The sequence below is a fragment of the Haemorhous mexicanus genome, chromosome 6, assembly GCF_027477595.1.
Source record: "Haemorhous mexicanus isolate bHaeMex1 chromosome 6, bHaeMex1.pri, whole genome shotgun sequence".
NCBI classification, from domain to species: Eukaryota; Metazoa; Chordata; class Aves; order Passeriformes; family Fringillidae; genus Haemorhous; species Haemorhous mexicanus.
Window position 1 is genome coordinate 10,943,955 of NC_082346.1, and position 17,417 is coordinate 10,961,371.

The window sequence follows — 17,417 nt, forward strand, 5'->3', positions numbered from 1 at the left end:
AACTGTTAATACCAATTTTGGCTATAAATTCAGAAGCCTATGCTTAAAGGCAATGTTGACATAACTAACTTTACTTAAACACTACTCCTGCAGAAACCAAGCCTAAGCATCTCTGATATTGTGAAGGTCTGCTGTGCAATAAAGAGGTAAAGAGTTCTCAGCTCTAATAAAATGCAGTGGAAAGGCAATTCCAAGTTTCCTATGAACTCACTTCAATTTTGCAGAAAAATTTAAGCAATATAAATCAAATATTGTCCTACTTGAGATCTAGCAGCGTCTTAATCCTGCTTGGGCTTTTTTAAATCCAAAATTCCAAGCCTTGGGTGCTTTTGAGGAAGGTACAAGCAGCAGGCAGACATGGTACAGCTTGGAGTGTACAGATGGGGTATTTCCATCATACCCCTCTGTAAGGCAATACTGAGCTAAATCCTGACTTTTCCCCTTGCCCCAAATGTTCTATTTATGTTTCTGAATTTCTTAGGCCTATAACCCCAGATGTGGCCTGCACTGATGCCCAGTCCCTGCCTGAAGCCAGGCAGCTGAAGGTCTTAACTATCTCCTGTGACAGTGAGCTTCCCAGACAATTCACACTCTGGGATTCCAAGAAAACTGCTTGTTGTGTGAGCTCCCAGTTCTGAGAAGGACTGAAAACACTCAGGTGAAGCTGCAGAGTTCAGGCAGGACAGAGATAAAGAAAGATAAAGGTAGATATAAAAGTCAAACTACTTTCTTGACCAAGGCACCTCAGCAGAGTGAGGCGTTTTCCCTGTCTCCCAAGCACAGAGTGGGCAGTTTTCTGGCTGACACAGAACTCCAAATTATGCAATTCTAATTCTTCAAATCATGTAGCATCTTGCAAATCAGTCAAGCCCCAAACTGCCATTTAAAACTGTCTGACATGTGGCAATTGGTGAACCACCCAAAGTAAAAGAGAAATGTGACTGCTGCTATTCATCAGAGGAGAGTGATTAAAGAATGGGAGGAATAATTTCTATCCTCCTGTCACATTACATTTTGTAACTCTTTATCTTGCTCTAAATAAAAGCTGAGAGTGTCCAACCTAATGATATGTTCATGATCTATGCACATGTGCAGAGTCTTACCTAAATCAATGTTCAGTACTTGAGGTGGTGGCAATAAAATATGCAACAGTTTGCGCAATTTCCTACAGATGTGGGGTTTTGTGCACATGTGAAAATATCAAGTTACTCCATAGCTGGCTGAAAGTACAAAAAACCTTCCCATGGCCTTATATTCAGACTTGTACATGTAGCAGCTACTTGAAAAGGAGGAGATAAAAATGTGGGGTTTGGTTTCAGTCTACAAGGAGATGCAGGATAAAGAGCCAGGAATGCATTGGAGTGAACAAATATGGGATGTCTCTGGCTATACCCACAGTCAGCAGCTGTGACTTTCACTGTTAACACTGTGGGTGCCAGCATCCACCAAACTGGTGGAATTAAGTTTGGGAACTCTAAGGTGATTGTCCTCTGTATTAACAGTGTGTATAAATATTTATTGTCCGAATTTATTTAGCATCAGATCCCATCCAGAGGGGCCTGTAACACCCACTGATAGTCTATTAAATTAAAATCCCTTCCCAATGTGAAAGCAGAAGCTGCCTCTGTCTATATTATCCGGGTTACCAAACTGATTCCAAAAGCTCAGACAGTGAAAGGCAGGGTCCTGCTCACCCAGAGCAACGATTGAGAAACCTGTTAAAGTGATTTACACCACACTTGGTGTTCTGCAACCACTGCCCACACACCTGCCAAAAAGCGTGTCCTACGTTCCCGGGAGCTGGTACACGTGCACAGGGCTGCTCCACAGCCCTGCTCCCATGACTCAGAGCCTCCTTGCACAGGCTCCTGACACAGCTTCCCAGATTTCCAGAAGGACACTACGTGACTGCTCAGCTGGCAGTTGCTGCCTCAGCCCTTTTATTGTCTGTCACCTAAATGTTTGCAGCTTACACTTAATCCACTGGAGATAAATAAATAAATAAATCTGAAAATAAATCTGGTACTGAGATACCCCAGAACATTTGGAAGTGGTTGACAATCTTAGAGGCTTTTCCAGCATTAATGATTCTTGTTTCTAAGAAAATCTTCTTTTCCAGAGAGGATCTTTAGGTTCTGAATAATATTGTCTTACTTTTTTACAGGGTTTTCATGGAGCCTTGCAATTGGGAACGCCTCCCAAGTGGGGCTCCCAGGCAGAACTGGGTGCAGAATTTCTACTTTATGAAGTCTAGAGCCTCACCATACTTGTTAGATAGAAGACAGACAATTCTGGGTTAAACACGTCTCCAGAATTAGGTGTCAACAGTGGAGAAAGTTGGAAAAGTGTGACCTTGGATGAGCATCTACAAGTACACCTGCACTTCCTTCTGGAAACAGAGCTGAGTCTCTCTGCCCTGTCCTGGCCGCCCTGGAGCCATGGAACAGCATCTTTGATCAAAGCAGAGATGATCTGAAATGCCTCTGCATCAGGAGACAGGTAATTTATATAGTCTAATTTATATAACATGATTTATATAACATTTATACCTAAAACAATACCACCTAATTTATATAACATAACTATACTTAGAAGAGTTTGTCCTCAAGGGACCTGGGAATGGAGCTCACAGGATACTTTGTGGAGAGTTCAGAAATGCTCTGCCCTACAGTGGCTCCAAGGAAATTATCTGCATCCATCCACAGTCAGCACACACATTCCTGTGCACAGAGTCTGTTTTTCTTCCTGGATTTCATGGACTCTCCTTCAAGGCTCCCTCTTCTGTGACTATGATGTGCCTCTTCCCAAACACAGCCAGGAAATAGAAATAATTAAAATTATTTTATGTCCAGCACAAAACTTAATGGGGAATCCATAATTCAGGAAAAGGCTGCATTCAGAAAGATCTTTGCAATCTTTTCAAGTGATAAAAAACTTTCACAGTTGGCAAAATTTTATTTTGGAAAGGAAAAAGAATCTAGTAATTTACTGCTTTTGGATAAAAACATTATAAGGCATCATGTCAGTCTGGAGGAGAAAAGGATCAGGTTTTCCCTTTTTTCGTATATTCTGGGTTGGTGAAATACCACCCTGCATCTCAGATGGAGCTACTTACCAGGAATACCATGTCCCATGAAATGGAAAGAGAAATCTAAAGCAAAATCAAAGGGATTTTTATAGACAGAGTCAAGTTTGCAATGGAGACCCTGCCTTGAGGGATTTAATTTGCTCAGATATTTAAAATTTTTATTAATTTTGTTTCATTCCTTAGTCCAGATATCAATAGTAAATTAACACAGGATTTTTTTCCCTGTGAAAACCATCTTCACACCCTTTGCAAAAGAGGAAAAAAAACCACCTGAAAAAGCCACACCTTCCTCTCTTTTGGTTGCATTTTATGAGTAAACAATAAAACCCTGAGATGCTAATTAGAATGAGGGCTAAAATTAGGCTCTGTAATAAGCCCTGTGAACCTTCTCATCTAAATCTCCCCACAGAACAATAAATTGCATTAAAACACATATGATATAAATTTTTTTGCAATTCCTATGAAATAAACCCTTTGCACCCTTCAGCTTCATGAAAGTCAGAATCCCAGGGGCTCTTTTGTGGCTTTAAGATCTAAATTAAGCTGATCTAAAGTTATAAATTCTGTAATTCTATTCTCCCAAGTGCTCTATATTGTTACAAAGAATAAGATATAAAATGATCCAGTCAAAATTGTTAAATGCCTGTAACAAACACATTTTGTTTTCTCACTCTTGCATATTTGGGGTTGGCTTTTTTTCAGACCAGGCAGCATTTTTGTTGCATTTTCTGTGCCCAGTGCAGGGCACCCTCTGCTTACGAACTTCTGAATGCTCTGGCTGCCTGAAACTGGGCATCCAGAGAAGAGAAACTCCACAAAAGGTGCCCATGCTCGAAAGTTTAATACTTGGTTTGTGCAACCTTAATTGGGAACAAAGTGGCCTAAGCCAGGATTAAAACACCCACAGTGGTTCCATGGCTCACGGTCAGAGCACCTTCCCCTGTCTGGCCCCTGTGGGCCTTGGGCTGCCTTCCAGCCCCTGCAGTAAACATGGCACAGCCAATATTTGGCCATAATTCCTTCCCTGGCCTTCACCATCTGACTCTGTCCTTCCTCAGCCACATATTTTGGGGTATATTCTTAGGGCAATGTAAATATTTTGCCTCAGAGATGTCCCTCATCCTTTAACTTCCACATCCTACCCTGCCTGCAAGGGCACCACTCATAGTTTGCATATTTTCCTACTTCTTTAGCAAAATTTAATTTTCCTTTGACACTTTAGCAACTCCTACTTGTAGTTCCATGACCTTTTCACTACTCTTTCTATTCCCAATCAGCATCACAGGTTGTCCTTCATCCCTCAAAATGCTCTCCTGAGTTTGTTTCTCTCCTCTTCGCCAGGGATCTAAGCCCTATAATTTTATACTTCTTTATTTTGGCAACTTTGGAATATTTGCTGAAGACAGAAATACCTGTGGCTTTCTAGTCTCACATGTTTCTCATCTTCCTATATGGATGAGGGGAGAAGAGGGAACAAAACAAAGAAAATGTCAAAACCTGAGCTCATTGCAGATCTCCACTCACCTTTTATTTTACTTGGGCAACACCCAGCATTTCTTACCTCACCTTGTTTCTTTTTCCTAACCGACTGGGAGATGATCCTGAAAAGGAATTCAGGCTCACTTGCTAGAACATTGGCACCCCTTCTTGCCAGAAGAAGTTATCATTCTATCTTGGTCTGCAGCTAAATGATGGGTTAGTGCTCATCTGAAAAGGTCTATTATGCAGGAGGTGACCTAATTAGGATAATACTGCCCACAGGCCTGCCCTGATCTCTTCCTGAGTCAAAGCAAACATTATACAAGGAATTATCACTCATAAAATTTAGTTATTCTTGAAATTTTATATTACCCTTAGAGGACAATCTAGCACTGCTCCTGCTAATTGGACTAATTAACCTTGGTACTAAGAAATTGCACTTACACTGTTATCTTGAACTGGTATTGAGCCACACTTCAGCTGCTGAGTATTTCTTTATTACTAACAGATTGAAGTATTTTCTGCTCTAAAACTTCTCATTTTATGATCAGGTCACTGCCTCTTCTTTTATTTGGCTCAGGGAACGCCGACAGTTTTATTCTCTCACAAAAAAATCACCAGACTGGCAAGAGCCTAAATGATGAGCTGCAAAAATCAGAAAGCCAGGCTAGTTCTTAGGCACAAAGCCAAGGGAGATTACTATGGATCAATCAGACCTTTGGAAATTTTGCCTAAGGGGCACCATCATAACCAGCATTTCATATAAGCTGTCATGGATGTATCATTACCTGTTGCTGTTTCAAAACTATACTTGGTGGAAATTCCTCCCCATTTTCTGAACATTTAATACCAGTCCCTGCAGGAGATGCAAATCCCAGCGAAATCTCTCCCAGTGTAATCCTCTTCCTTTCCCATGAGCAGTGTTGCATTACTGCACTTGTCCTCTACACCTGACCTGTTAAGAAATCTCTTTATATTCCTTGTAAAGGAACCTTGGGAAGCAGCAAATCCTCCCATTTATGAGCGACTCAGCTGTGTTCATCATCCATTAAGTGGGATCTACAAGCAGCTTGATTTCCCCTGCTTTTATAAAGGTGGGAAAAATTCCATAAAGAAAACCATTCCCCTCTTCAGGAATTTGGGATAATGGATGCAAACACATCCACAAGTTGGGCAAGGACTGCAAATCCACACCATTAACAAGTCCAAATGGGTGGGTGCTGGCAAGGGGAAAACTACAGCATTTTCGTGTTTCAGTTTCCCCCTCACTCTTAACTGTATGAACATCACCCTGACATTTTTCTAATTCCACTTGCTCCATTGCTGAAGGTGTTCCTCCCTGATTTGGAAAAAGCAATTTATTCCAGGTTGGAGCCACCTCTTTTTCTGATGATATTCCACTTAACTGGATAATCTTCAAAGCCTTATGAACCTCTGACATTTTCAGGAACAATATCCTCTTCTCCCTGCCATGAGCACGGACACCTTCTCAGGTTGCTCCAAGCACAGTCCAACCGAGCCTTGGACACTTCCAGGGATCCAGGGACAGCCACAGCTTCTCTTGGCAACCTGTACTGGGGCCTCACCACCCTCACAGGGAAGAATTCCTTCCCACTACCCCATCTAAACTTCTCTTCTTTCAGTTTGAAGCCATTCCCCCTTGTCCTGTCACTCTATGCCCTTGCCAAGTCTCCTTCATCATCTGATCCTTCCCTTCTGATCCTCTGAGATGTCCTCCTCCCCTTCTGATGTCGGACTGCCACCCTGTGTCTATTCCGCAATGTTCAGGTTCCATTTGTAAGGCCAAAAGGTTTCCACTAGATGGCAAAGTTGGGGCTGGTGTTCTTCCAAGATCCTGTAATTCAGTGTATTTCTTGAGCCTGGAAAACTCTGGAGAACTCTTCTCGAGCCTGGAAAACTTCCAGGAAATTCAGGACATTCATACCTGGTTATGCCGAGTCAGGTCCCCTTTCACTCTTACGCTTCAGGACTGTGAACCTGCTCATCTGTGTTATTTTTCCTGGTTATCCAGGCATTTGGTTTATTGTATGGTGGGTGTTCCCTCTTTATTGTGGCAGGGAAAACACAGGAGAAGCACCTTCTAGAGAAAGAGGTTTATGACAGTTCTCTCTCTGTAGCTGTGGACAGCCATTTGTTCCACCTTTTACAGAGTGAAGACTCTTGCACAGATGTATTTTACTCTGATGACAGCACAAATTGGTAAGATAAGGAATTTTATTAATAGACTTTCCTCCATCCACAGCTGTAATACGAGGGAAAGAAATGGAGCAGGAAAAAACCAAGGTAAAAGAATAACTAAGGCCCACTTCCTTTATGATCTTATTCAACAGGTATTTGTATGATGTATTGTTATTATATAACAATATATTATTATATTACAACAGTAACAGTATTATATATATTATACAGGTATGATAGTATTATTACTCCCATTACAATTCTATCCTGTGCTTAACAACACTCTTGGCCTGAGAAAATCTATTTCTTCCATTCTGTCAACACCTCATCCTCATTTTGGATGTTGATTGGGAAAAATTCCCTCAAAATCAACCCATCCCTCCTGGATTCTAATCCAGCAGTCCCTGGGGGACCAGGGTGATAGAGCATCTTCCTCAGTGATGTGGCAGGTGCTACATCCTGGTTTGGCATCTGTAACCTTGGGGCAGTAAATTAAAAGGCCCCAGGAAAGGCAGAGAGACTATTCAGTAAATCCCATAGGATTGGAAGGCACATCATCCAAGGGAGGGAGAGCAGCAATGTTTTGGCTGAGGTGTGCCTGTGGATATGCAGCTGAATGAAAAGGTTAACACTTTTAAACAGTGTCTGACCCCACCACATTTCTAACTTCCTTAGATTTGTCTGCTGCTCAGGCAGGAATGCCTCTCTCCATGAGCCAGGAATTTTTTCCTTTTATCAAATCACCCAGAGGTCCAAAAAAGCCCAAAGCTTCAGGCAATCACAGAGTGTTTATTCCCTTCACACAGAATCATTGTAGAACAGTTTGGGCTGGAAGGGACTTTAAAGCTCAGCTCATTCCACCCCTTGCCATGGTTTATTGTATTCCACTAAACCAGGCTGCTCCAAGCCTTGAGCAGCCTGGTCTGGAATGCTTTTGCTTCTTGGGTCACTCTTGTAGGGATCCTGGGTATGGATGGGACAGGTTTCTCTCTCTTCTGACTCAGTAATGGCTTCACAACACTCCAAAGTCTGGCACGGAGGAAACCCCTTGCAGATCCTCCCGGAATGTCACCAAATAACCCAGAGTGGCCAAATAACCCAGAGGCTTCCAGAGATGTGGAGGGCAGCATTCCCAAAGAATATGGCCCATGGAAAAACTTCCACTTTCCTGTCTCCCTACCTCAATTAGGGCTCTAACTAGATCCTATTCCTAGAGAACTGCTACCTGCATCTCCCCACCCCACCCACATATGTACAAATCGGTCTGGGAGTTCCCTATTACAAACAGGGATTTGAAAATACTGAACCTACCCCATTCCCTAGAGCTTCCACATTTCCCTAATTCCCACATTCCTTGATTTCATGCTGTCCCAACTTTCTTACTACACTCATAGTGAGAGCCACCCCAAAAAGCCTATGTTAGATAAGAAGCTTCCCTCCTATATACTCAGCAAATGAAGGAGCACTAGATGGAAAGGAATTTGTTCCCAGTCCCAAAGCTGCACCCAGCTCGGTGGGACACAACTTCCTCCAACCAGCCTTCTCCCCAGAACTCAGCACCAGAGAAGAGGAATGAAAGAAGCACAAGAAAAAATTAAGAGCACATATTACAAAAAAAAAAAAAAACAAAACAAAACAAAAAAAAAACAACACCAAAAAAAAAATACCACCAAAAAAAACAACCAAAAAAGGAAAAATCATATTAATTACATTCATCCACGGAATTAAGCAGCACCACCTCCCCAAATCTGGCTTAGCCAGCTCTTCTCAGTGCAGGATCTTCAGGGTGACCATTACAGGAGGCAGCAAGGCTGGGGAATTCCTCTGCAGGGATCCACTGCTGCTTACTTATGTAGATAAGCATCGAGCCAGAGCTCCCCTGAATCTTTCAAAGAGCTGCCAAGAGAGAAACAAGGGAATGAACCCCACATTCCATCCAGAGCCTCCTGGGGAGAATTGTACAGATGAAGCAAAGGAGATCATGAAGTGATTTGGGTCTGAAGGGACCTGTAGAGGCTGCCCCTCCCAGTCTGTTCCCTCCCCTTTTGAGCCCACAGCACTGACAGCCCCTGACGTGGGAACGCGGCAGGTCAATACTCACTGCACGATGTCTGCAAAGGCTGTGAGCAGAGGCTTGCACTGGTACTCAATGCCATGCTTGGCACACAGGGACTTCACCAGAGGGGCCACCTTCCAGTAGTTGTGCCGTGGCATTGTAGGGAAAAGGCTGTGGGAAAAGGAGGTGCTGATTCAATGGCATCCCTCATCACCACATGGAATCCTGGCCCCGCTGCTGAGCCTAATTCTGGAAGTGCCCCAAGCTCCCCTTGTGCCAAAGCCAGGGGTGCTCTGCAATGGTCCCTCTTGTGTCCCTTCAGTGCCTGTGCTGGGAATTCTCCCCTCTATGCCATGAAGTTTAGATCTGAAGTGGTGCTGCTGCTCCCTCGTGATCCTCCAGAAATTTTCTTTTTGGAGTTCCTGTTCAACCCCCACACAAAGAGCACACAATGAACCCATAATATCTTTTATTCCTGTCTCAGCTGACAGAGGGACCTTGGAGGCTCTTCAGCCCTGGTGTATCTAGCACTCCTTGGAACTATTCCCAACCCCTGTTTCCACTCACTGGTGCTCAATCTGGAAGTTCAGGTGGCCACTGAACCAGTCATTGAACAAGGACTGATGAACGTTGCAGGTTGCCTGGAGCTGAAAGAAAAAAAAGAAGTCCTGTTTTAAGTATTATTTTAGCAATGCCCGTCTCAAACACAGGTTTCTCATCCCCACAGGAATTCTGGCTGGACACAACAGCTCCAGGAGTTATTTCCAGCCAACACAAGGTGGCCAGGCTGAGATAGATGGATTTTACACACCCAGAACTGTCACAGATCTCCATAAATAATGTCTCACCTGGGTAGAGAACCAGTCCACATTCTTATCATAATCAATGTGCATGGGGATGTGATTCATTTGTGTCACCCAGACAAACCAGTTGCTTTCTATAAACCTGTGCAAAAACAAAAAACCATCACAGATCACACACCCATGATGTGACAAGTCAGTACAAAACACTTGTGCACACACCAGCTGGTTGTTGCCTGACACCAGAAACACAAACAGATCAGACCTACATACACCTTCCACCTCCTGCAGCCTGACAGGAAACCACCCCTGTCCCACTGAAAGAATCAGGAGAGAGAACAGGGAGTGATGAGAAAACTAACCAGGGGGCTGGAGAAAAGCTGACACAAAGGATTGATACAAACTGGGCAGAGAAAATGCTGGAGTTGTAAGCTGGATGATACCTGACTAAAAGGTGGAGCCCCAGGGTACCCTTCACACCCAGGAAGGGCAAGTAGGTGAGGAAGAATCGGATGTAGAAGGACAGCATCCAGGCCAGGTCCTGCAGTATAGGGGACAGGGAAAACTTCATTAGAAGGGAGAATTTCTGACTTCTAAATTTACCATCACTCCCTTTAAAATCTCTCATAACATCTTCTACTGATAAATTTTTCCTCCCCAGCCCCATCACAAAGTAACTTGACACCAGCCATTGCCTGTGCTCAGGAATTATCCTGGCTCCATGAGCCCAGCAGAGGGCCAACACCAGACAGGACAAGCTCTAAAGCACCGCGTTTTCCCCTGGATCTAAAGAGGAACCAAGCAGTGAGAAACCCAAAACCCAGAACACCAGAGAACACCTTTTGTTCCCCAGAGGATCTTTCACAAAGAAAGGCTGTGGAAGATCCCCCTTAGGCAAACACCATTCCCAAATCTATACCCACATCCTTTGCTGCAGATACACACAACTCCCAGTAAATCTGGCACTGGAATTCATCCCTAAACCCAGGAGAAGCCCCCTGGCCCCCGTGGAGCTGACTCACCACCCACTGCTTCCGCTGCACGGCGAAGTAGAAGATATACCACTGGAAATAAAGGGGCACCAGTGCTGGGGGACCGACTGCAGGGACAAACAGAGCCATGAATTATCCCAGCAGGATGGGATGGAATGGGAAAACAAGGGGCAGAGTGACTGCTGGCCATGGAACTGCACAGGGGGAGGTTACTCACTGATGAAGAAGTACTTGTGCTGGTGGTTGTAAGGCATGAATTTCTTCTTTTGCACACCAAGCTGTTAAAATACACAAATTACTCAGGCCATGAAGACACCTGTGCACACACTCCTAAACTTCCAGGAGATGTTCTATCCAACCAAGCCAGCAACCATCATCCCCTGGGACCTCGGCCTGGATGAGTTTTCACCCTGCAGAAGGGGCTGGGCAGCGCCTTGCACACACACAGCGACCTGCACAGGAAGCTCTGTCCCTACAGAGGGCACAAGCTGCCTAAAAATGCTGAAACAGAAACCCACACAAAGAGTTTGCTGACAAAGCAGAGCTTCAGAATTAAAAAACCCCAAGCTATGGTATTGTTATGATACTGTTAATGAAGATGGCAGTGTGTGAACTCCCATCTCCTTGCAATTAGTCTGGAAAACAGAGAAGTGAGCATCTAGGCATGAAACTGTGTCCACAAGAATGAGAGTGAATATTTTATCTTCCCTCTGAGGCTGCTCATTTTTCAATGTTTGCTGTACAAACATAACAGATCAAGCCACTGGCTTCCTTAAGGAATGCCCTGTACATGTTCAAATTAATTCCCAATAGCCCATCCCTTAATTTCAATACAAATCAAAGCATTTTAAGTGACACTATGAATTTACAGATCTTTTTTTTTAAAGGACAGCAAATGGTTAAGCCACTCATTTAACTGCAGAGCTGTACCAGAAACAGAGCTGGACTCCAGATGGGAACCACTGTGACACCCACTGCCAGGCTGAGACCACTGAAATAGCTTCTTTGATCAGGAATTGTAAAAGTTCCAGACAGCCATGGCTTGTCATCTGCTGCTTCCATCCCCAGATCACTACAATTAGTCACACTGATCTTGGCAAAAGAGTACAACTTGCAATTCTGATCTTCATAAAACTGAAATTCTCTCATCAAGGGAAATAGGAACTGGTAATCGTGGCAAATATTTCATTCTTATCTTCCAACACTGCAAAAATAACTTTGAGTGAAGTTTTAAGAATACAAAGGTCTCAGAATTGCTGGAATATTACTGAAGAATTAGGGACTAGTGGAAGGCAATGTAGCACCATATAAAATCTAATTAGTGTCCAAGCTCTCTGCAGCTTCCCAAATTTGAATCCTATTACTGTCACTTCCCAGCTTCTCTCAGGTCTCACCTCCACAGAGAGGGTTTTCCCCAAAGCAAAGAACAAGGGGTGCATGTTGACATCGGGATCCTTCCGGAAGCAGTTGGGTTTGGCGTGGTGCTGGAAGTGGAGGTGATTCCACCAGCTGGCTGGGGCTCCCTGTGGGAAAAGATGAGAAGAAAGTGCCCTAAAGAAGGTGGATCTTCTGCCCTCAGTTCTCTCCTTACCCTGGGATTAGCTCTGGCTGCAGAGCAGGGCTCTGGCAGCCCCTGCCCACACCCAGCGCTCACCTTGAGGTGGCCGATGACGAACTTGTGCACCCAGTGGTTCCACCTGGACTTGCTGAAGACTGACAGGTGTCCAAAATCATGCTGGAGCCAGCCAGCCTGGGCCTGGAATTAAGAATACAACAGTGCTGCTGGGGAAGAAGAACTGTCAAGAGGGACTGTGTCTGAAAAGGGCTTTCTTCTCCCACTCCCACACTCCTCACAACGTATCCCTGGATAGCAAAAGCACTTCCACTGCCAGGGCCCAATCCCAACTCTCCTTTTTCACTATACACCAGTGCACTCCAGACTCTGCCTAATGACTTTTAGTCCTGGACAGTTGTTTCCATGAGGAAGGGAAAAAAAGTCCTGGGAAAAAAACAGCCACAGAGCTGAGAACCAGCATTTATTCCCTCACAAAACTGCTCTGAAATCGGCAACAAAGTCTCCTTTAAGGAGCAGCTTGCTGCTGCCTCCTCCAAGTACTTGTAATTCCAAGGGGCTCACTGGCCACAGGAGGAATAGCTGGGGCTTTGAGAGCTGCTCTGCCCTCTCCTCTAACTCCCTGCAAGTTCCCATGGGAACACAGTGGCTTGGCCCCTGCACACTGCCTCGGAGTTCTGGCACGGTGGAGCTCAGGAGCGGGGCACGGCTTTCATCGTGTGGGGAAGGCTGGAATAAAGAAGGCTTTGATGGAATACGGGGAGGAAACAGCAAGGCAAAGTCTGCTCTACCACAGCAGCATGTGTAGTTTTGCCTTTTGGTGGAATCCAGAGATAAGCAGGATTTGGGGAAGTCCATGATGATAAGATCCGTCCCCTGCTTATGGCAACAAGCCCCCAAGTTCCAAATTTGGTTTTTTGGGGCTTATTTTGTGGAGTTGCTCACCTGGACAGTGCCCAGAAGCACGGCAGAGAAGAGGAAAGGCACCAAGGATGCTCCAAAATACCAGATGATGAGCCAGGCTGCAACATCCAGCATCAAGATGTGGCAGAGACAGAGAATGAAAAAGGCGTGGTTGGGCTGGAGAAGCCCCATCCTCTCCACGGTGGCACGGAGCTCACGGAAATCCTCCACCAGCTTTTTCTGTGGGGAGACCCAAAAGCATCCACTGGTCAGAAAACACCTCGGGAACATCAGCAGAAGCATAGTTTTCCCTCTCAGGGATGAAAAGGGGGAAAGCCGAGGGTCACCTGGAGACAAATCTTTGCTAAAACTACAAATAAGGATGTGAAATGAAGCTTCAGCCAACAGTGATTCCAAGAGATCCTATGATCTTATGTACAGGGAGTTCTGCCTGCCAGTCAGAAAAGTTAAACAGTACAATTTCAATCCCAAAACCAAGGTTTTATGACACTCACGTTCTTGCTGGGCTCAAAGCTGGGCTGATCTGGTGCCAGTTCCCCGATCAGGAGAGGGTTCATGTACTTCCTTACCAGTGCCTTGTCAAGATGAAAAGCAATGAAAGGATCCTGAAATGCAGACAGAGGAACAGGATGAAGAAAAACCATCATTCAGGTGGCAGCAAAAGAAATCTATTCCATGATATGCTGGACCATTCAAAAGATTCCTGTTGGGGAACCAGTTACTTTTATTATTTAAATGTGGTGTCAATCTCCATGGCAACCAGGTGAAAAAACCCATTAGTGGCTGCTATCACCTCAGATTCTGTCCCTATATTTAAATTACAAATCCTGTAGGCACACATGGCACTTTGGCATCTAATTCCTGATCTCCCATTTACCTCCTTTCTGACATTTCTCTGATGGCCAATTTAGCATATTTTTACAATCTCCCTCAACCTAAGGACCTGGGGTTTTTAATTTTCTGGGACAATATTGCTTGCTGGGCATCACTTTGTAAGATTCCTGCACCACGCATTGTTTATCACTATAATTACTAGGCCATCATTGTGTGCTTTTAAAATAAAATGTGCTTTTAAAAGATCTCTGATCAGGAAAGGGGTTAAAAATCTGGCTGGTGTTGCCAGCTCTAGGTCAGCTGTAGCATCCTCCCTGCTCAGGGTCACTGAATAAAGGAGGGAAAAAGAGGGGAACTCTCTTTTTGAGAGAGACATTTGCATTTTCTCATTAGAAAAGGGGGGAAAAATGGGGAGGAGTATGTGGGCAGAGCAGGGGAGGATGGTACCACACATTTAGACCAATCCTTTCCATTTAGGCTGCAAAACCTGGAGCGCAATCCCAGCTGGGGGTTAGGGGACAGCTGACTGCACCTTCTAGAAATCAGAACAGCAAACCAGAGGAGTTCTTCCTTTACTTCCCACTTTTCCTGGTTTTGTGGAGCCTCGTTCTTTTGATCCCCAGGGTCAAAACCATGGGGAAATAAAACTTGGCAGGGGTTTCTGAGCAGTCAGCAGTTCAACTGCAGCCGGCAGTGGCATTGATATCATCACCATCACCTAAAGAATGCAGCTGGCTGCAATCCCACCATGCTGCCCTGCTCACTCCATGGGCTGACCCTTTTCTGCTCACAGAAACTCAGAATGTTCAGGTGAGAAAGGCTCTTCAGAGCTCATCTGGTTCCCCCCTGCCACGGACACCTTGCAGGTTGCTCCGAGCTCCACCCAGCCCAGGCTGGAACACTTCCAGGGATGGGGCTCCACCACTTCTCTGGGCAACCTGTGCCAGTGGCAGGGCTTTGAAAATGCACATGTGCACCCTGCCCTCACGAAATGTTGCAAATTAAATTGTTATTTTTGGCTCTAAATTATATTCCTACCACGGGATCTTCACGTGAAGATCTCAAGCTCCAGCCTGGCCGAAACACAGTCCATCAACACCATCCCAGAAGTGGATTCCCACCCCATATCCACCCTTGGGTCCAAACATGTGCATTGGGAGAGATTCATGGAAAAGGCACAAGCAGACAAAGGAAGGAAACACCACTGGCAAAGCCACCCTACTCCAGCAGCATTTACTCCACTCTGCAACAGCCGCTGGCACTCAGACACGAGTGATTAATTCCTTTTTCGTGACTGAAATACGACTTGCAGTGATATTCTGCTCTAGTGCCGTCTCTCGGGTTCGGGAAGTTGGAGGAGGGCGAAGGCACCCGCGCTGCAAACAACAACTCTGTCACCGCGTGCGCCACACGGGTGGCAGCACCCGACACTCCTCTGCGTGCAAAAATTACTGGGGGGATTTGGGTTGCTTTTCATTCCCGGCTGCGGCTTTTTAGTCATTCCTTCAGCAGCGCTTCCTTGCAACAACAATTCCAAACGATTCCCGGCGGAGCGTGCGCGCTGCGTGTTCCCTTGCACACCGCTCCCAGCGTACGCGTGTGTGGCACAGCCGAGTGTGCAGGCGTGCGACACAGGCGCCGTGCCTGCTCCCAGCCCCAGGGATCCTGCTCCCAGGGATCGTGCTCCCAGCCCCAGGGATCCTGCTCCGCGCTCATCCCTCCTCCAGCCCTCCTTGCCGTGCTGCCGGGGCCGCAGCCGGCCGCTCACCGTGGCGTCCTGCCCGGCGTAGTGGCTGATGACCCGGGAGCCCCCCGGGTGTCTCCGGCAGAAGCGGCTGATGTCGTACACCTTCCTGTCGATCACCAGCCAGCGCTCCTGCGGCGCCGGCCCCCGCCCGTTCCGCTGCCCGATCTCCTCCCAGGTGAAGCGCCGCATCTCCCCCCGGACGGGCTCCGAACCCTCCATGGCCGGGATCGGCTCGCCCTGGCTCGGCTCAGCTCAGCTCGGCTCGGCCCAGCCCGGCTCGGCCCGGCTCCGCCTCCCCGGAGCCCCCCCCGCCCACTGGGCTGCGTCCGCCGTGCGCCCGCCCCCGGGGCCCGAGAGGGGCGGCTGCGATGCCGGGGCGCTCGGGGCTGGCGCACGGACGGAAGGGAATCCGGGCTGGCCGGGCTGGGATGGCTGCCGGAGTCATTTCGCTGAGAGCAGCGTGTCCCCCAGCACTGCCCAGCCCATCAGTCACAGAACCACGGGAGTGTTCGGGTTGGAAGGGAGCTCTGGAGATCGTTCAGTTCAACCTGACCCTGCCAAGGCAGAGTCACCTGGAGCAGATGGCACAGGATCCAGGTGGATGTGGAGACTCCAGAGAGGGGCACTCCACATCCTTCCTGAGGTCCCTGAGCAGCCTGTCCCTGTCCTTTGCCATCCTCAATGTAAAGAAGTTCTTCCTCACGTTGAGGTGAAACTTCTGGAGTTTTAGTTTATAGCCTTTGCTTCTCGTCCTGCTGCTGGGCATCTCAGAAACACGTTTCCAAAGGCTACATACACGCGGATTTTAAATCCCCCCAGCTGATTCCACCACTGCCCCGACAGTCTGTTCCAGGGCTTGTCAATCCTTGACAACAATTCTCCCTCATATCCAACTTAAACCTCCCTTGGCACACCTTAAGGCTGTTTCCTCTTGTCCTGTCACTTGTTACCTGGGGGAGCCACCGATCCCCACCTGACTCCACTGTCCTTCCAGGTGATGCCTAGAGAGGCTACCTGGAACAGAGGCTAGACAGAGTTAAAGGAATAAAGTAGGTTTTTATCAAAAGGCCTTCAAACTATACACCTTGGGCACAACAAGAGCCTGGCCATGTCTCTACCCAAGATGGACCCAAGCTGGACCTAAGATGAAGGACTAGTCATGAGTTTTCACACTTTTATAAGTTTTGGTCCATTTATATATTGGGGTTAATGGTCCAATTACAGCTTCAGGTTATCAAGTCCCATCCTCCCAGTTTGCTCTCCTCAATTCACTGTTTACACTGGACTCAAGCTGCAATGGTGTCCTTGTTTCTGGGGCTGGAAAAGGATTGTTTTGTCTAACTAAACTGTGAAGACAACTTGCTAACACTTTATGTGAAGTTCAGAGTTATATACTAATGCAGTGCAGAATCTGGAAAATATGAAAGCTAAAGGCATCACAGGGAGTTTCCCTTCCTCACACTCAAGTTCCTTCTTTTGAACCACTTTTACAACCTGTTTCTCCTTATTTCTATGCTGACTGTGACATATCTTCCCTACCCTTGATTTGCTTCCCCTTTCCAGAAAATCCTTCCCTCTCTTCCTTCTGTCCTCCCTTCCAGCTGCCTCAGCCTTTCCTGTTCCTGAGGTTCCTTTTGGCTGCTCATGCCTGGATATGCAGCCAGAGGGAGGGAAGGTGTTGCCACAGGTAAATCACATCAAAACCCTGCAGATGATTCTTCAGAC

At 46.3% G+C, this 17,417-nt stretch overlaps 1 protein-coding gene across 1 annotated transcript; it reads right to left on the reverse strand.

Annotated features, from left to right (window-relative positions):
* Positions 1-6,784: 6,784 nt before the first annotated feature.
* Positions 6,785-15,977, reverse strand: LOC132328544 (acyl-CoA (8-3)-desaturase-like). Its single transcript, XM_059848466.1, has 12 exons — positions 15,714-15,977; positions 13,606-13,716; positions 13,133-13,330; positions 12,269-12,370; positions 12,009-12,137; positions 10,832-10,892; positions 10,645-10,721; positions 10,066-10,163; positions 9,671-9,767; positions 9,390-9,469; positions 8,868-8,993; positions 6,785-8,662 (listed from the first exon to the last, which is right to left on the reverse strand). Exons 1-12 carry the CDS (start codon positions 15,909-15,911, stop codon positions 8,611-8,613), a joined length of 1,329 nt encoding a protein of 442 aa, XP_059704449.1. The 5' UTR covers positions 15,912-15,977; the 3' UTR covers positions 6,785-8,610.
* Between the last annotated feature and the right edge of the window lie 1,440 nt (positions 15,978-17,417).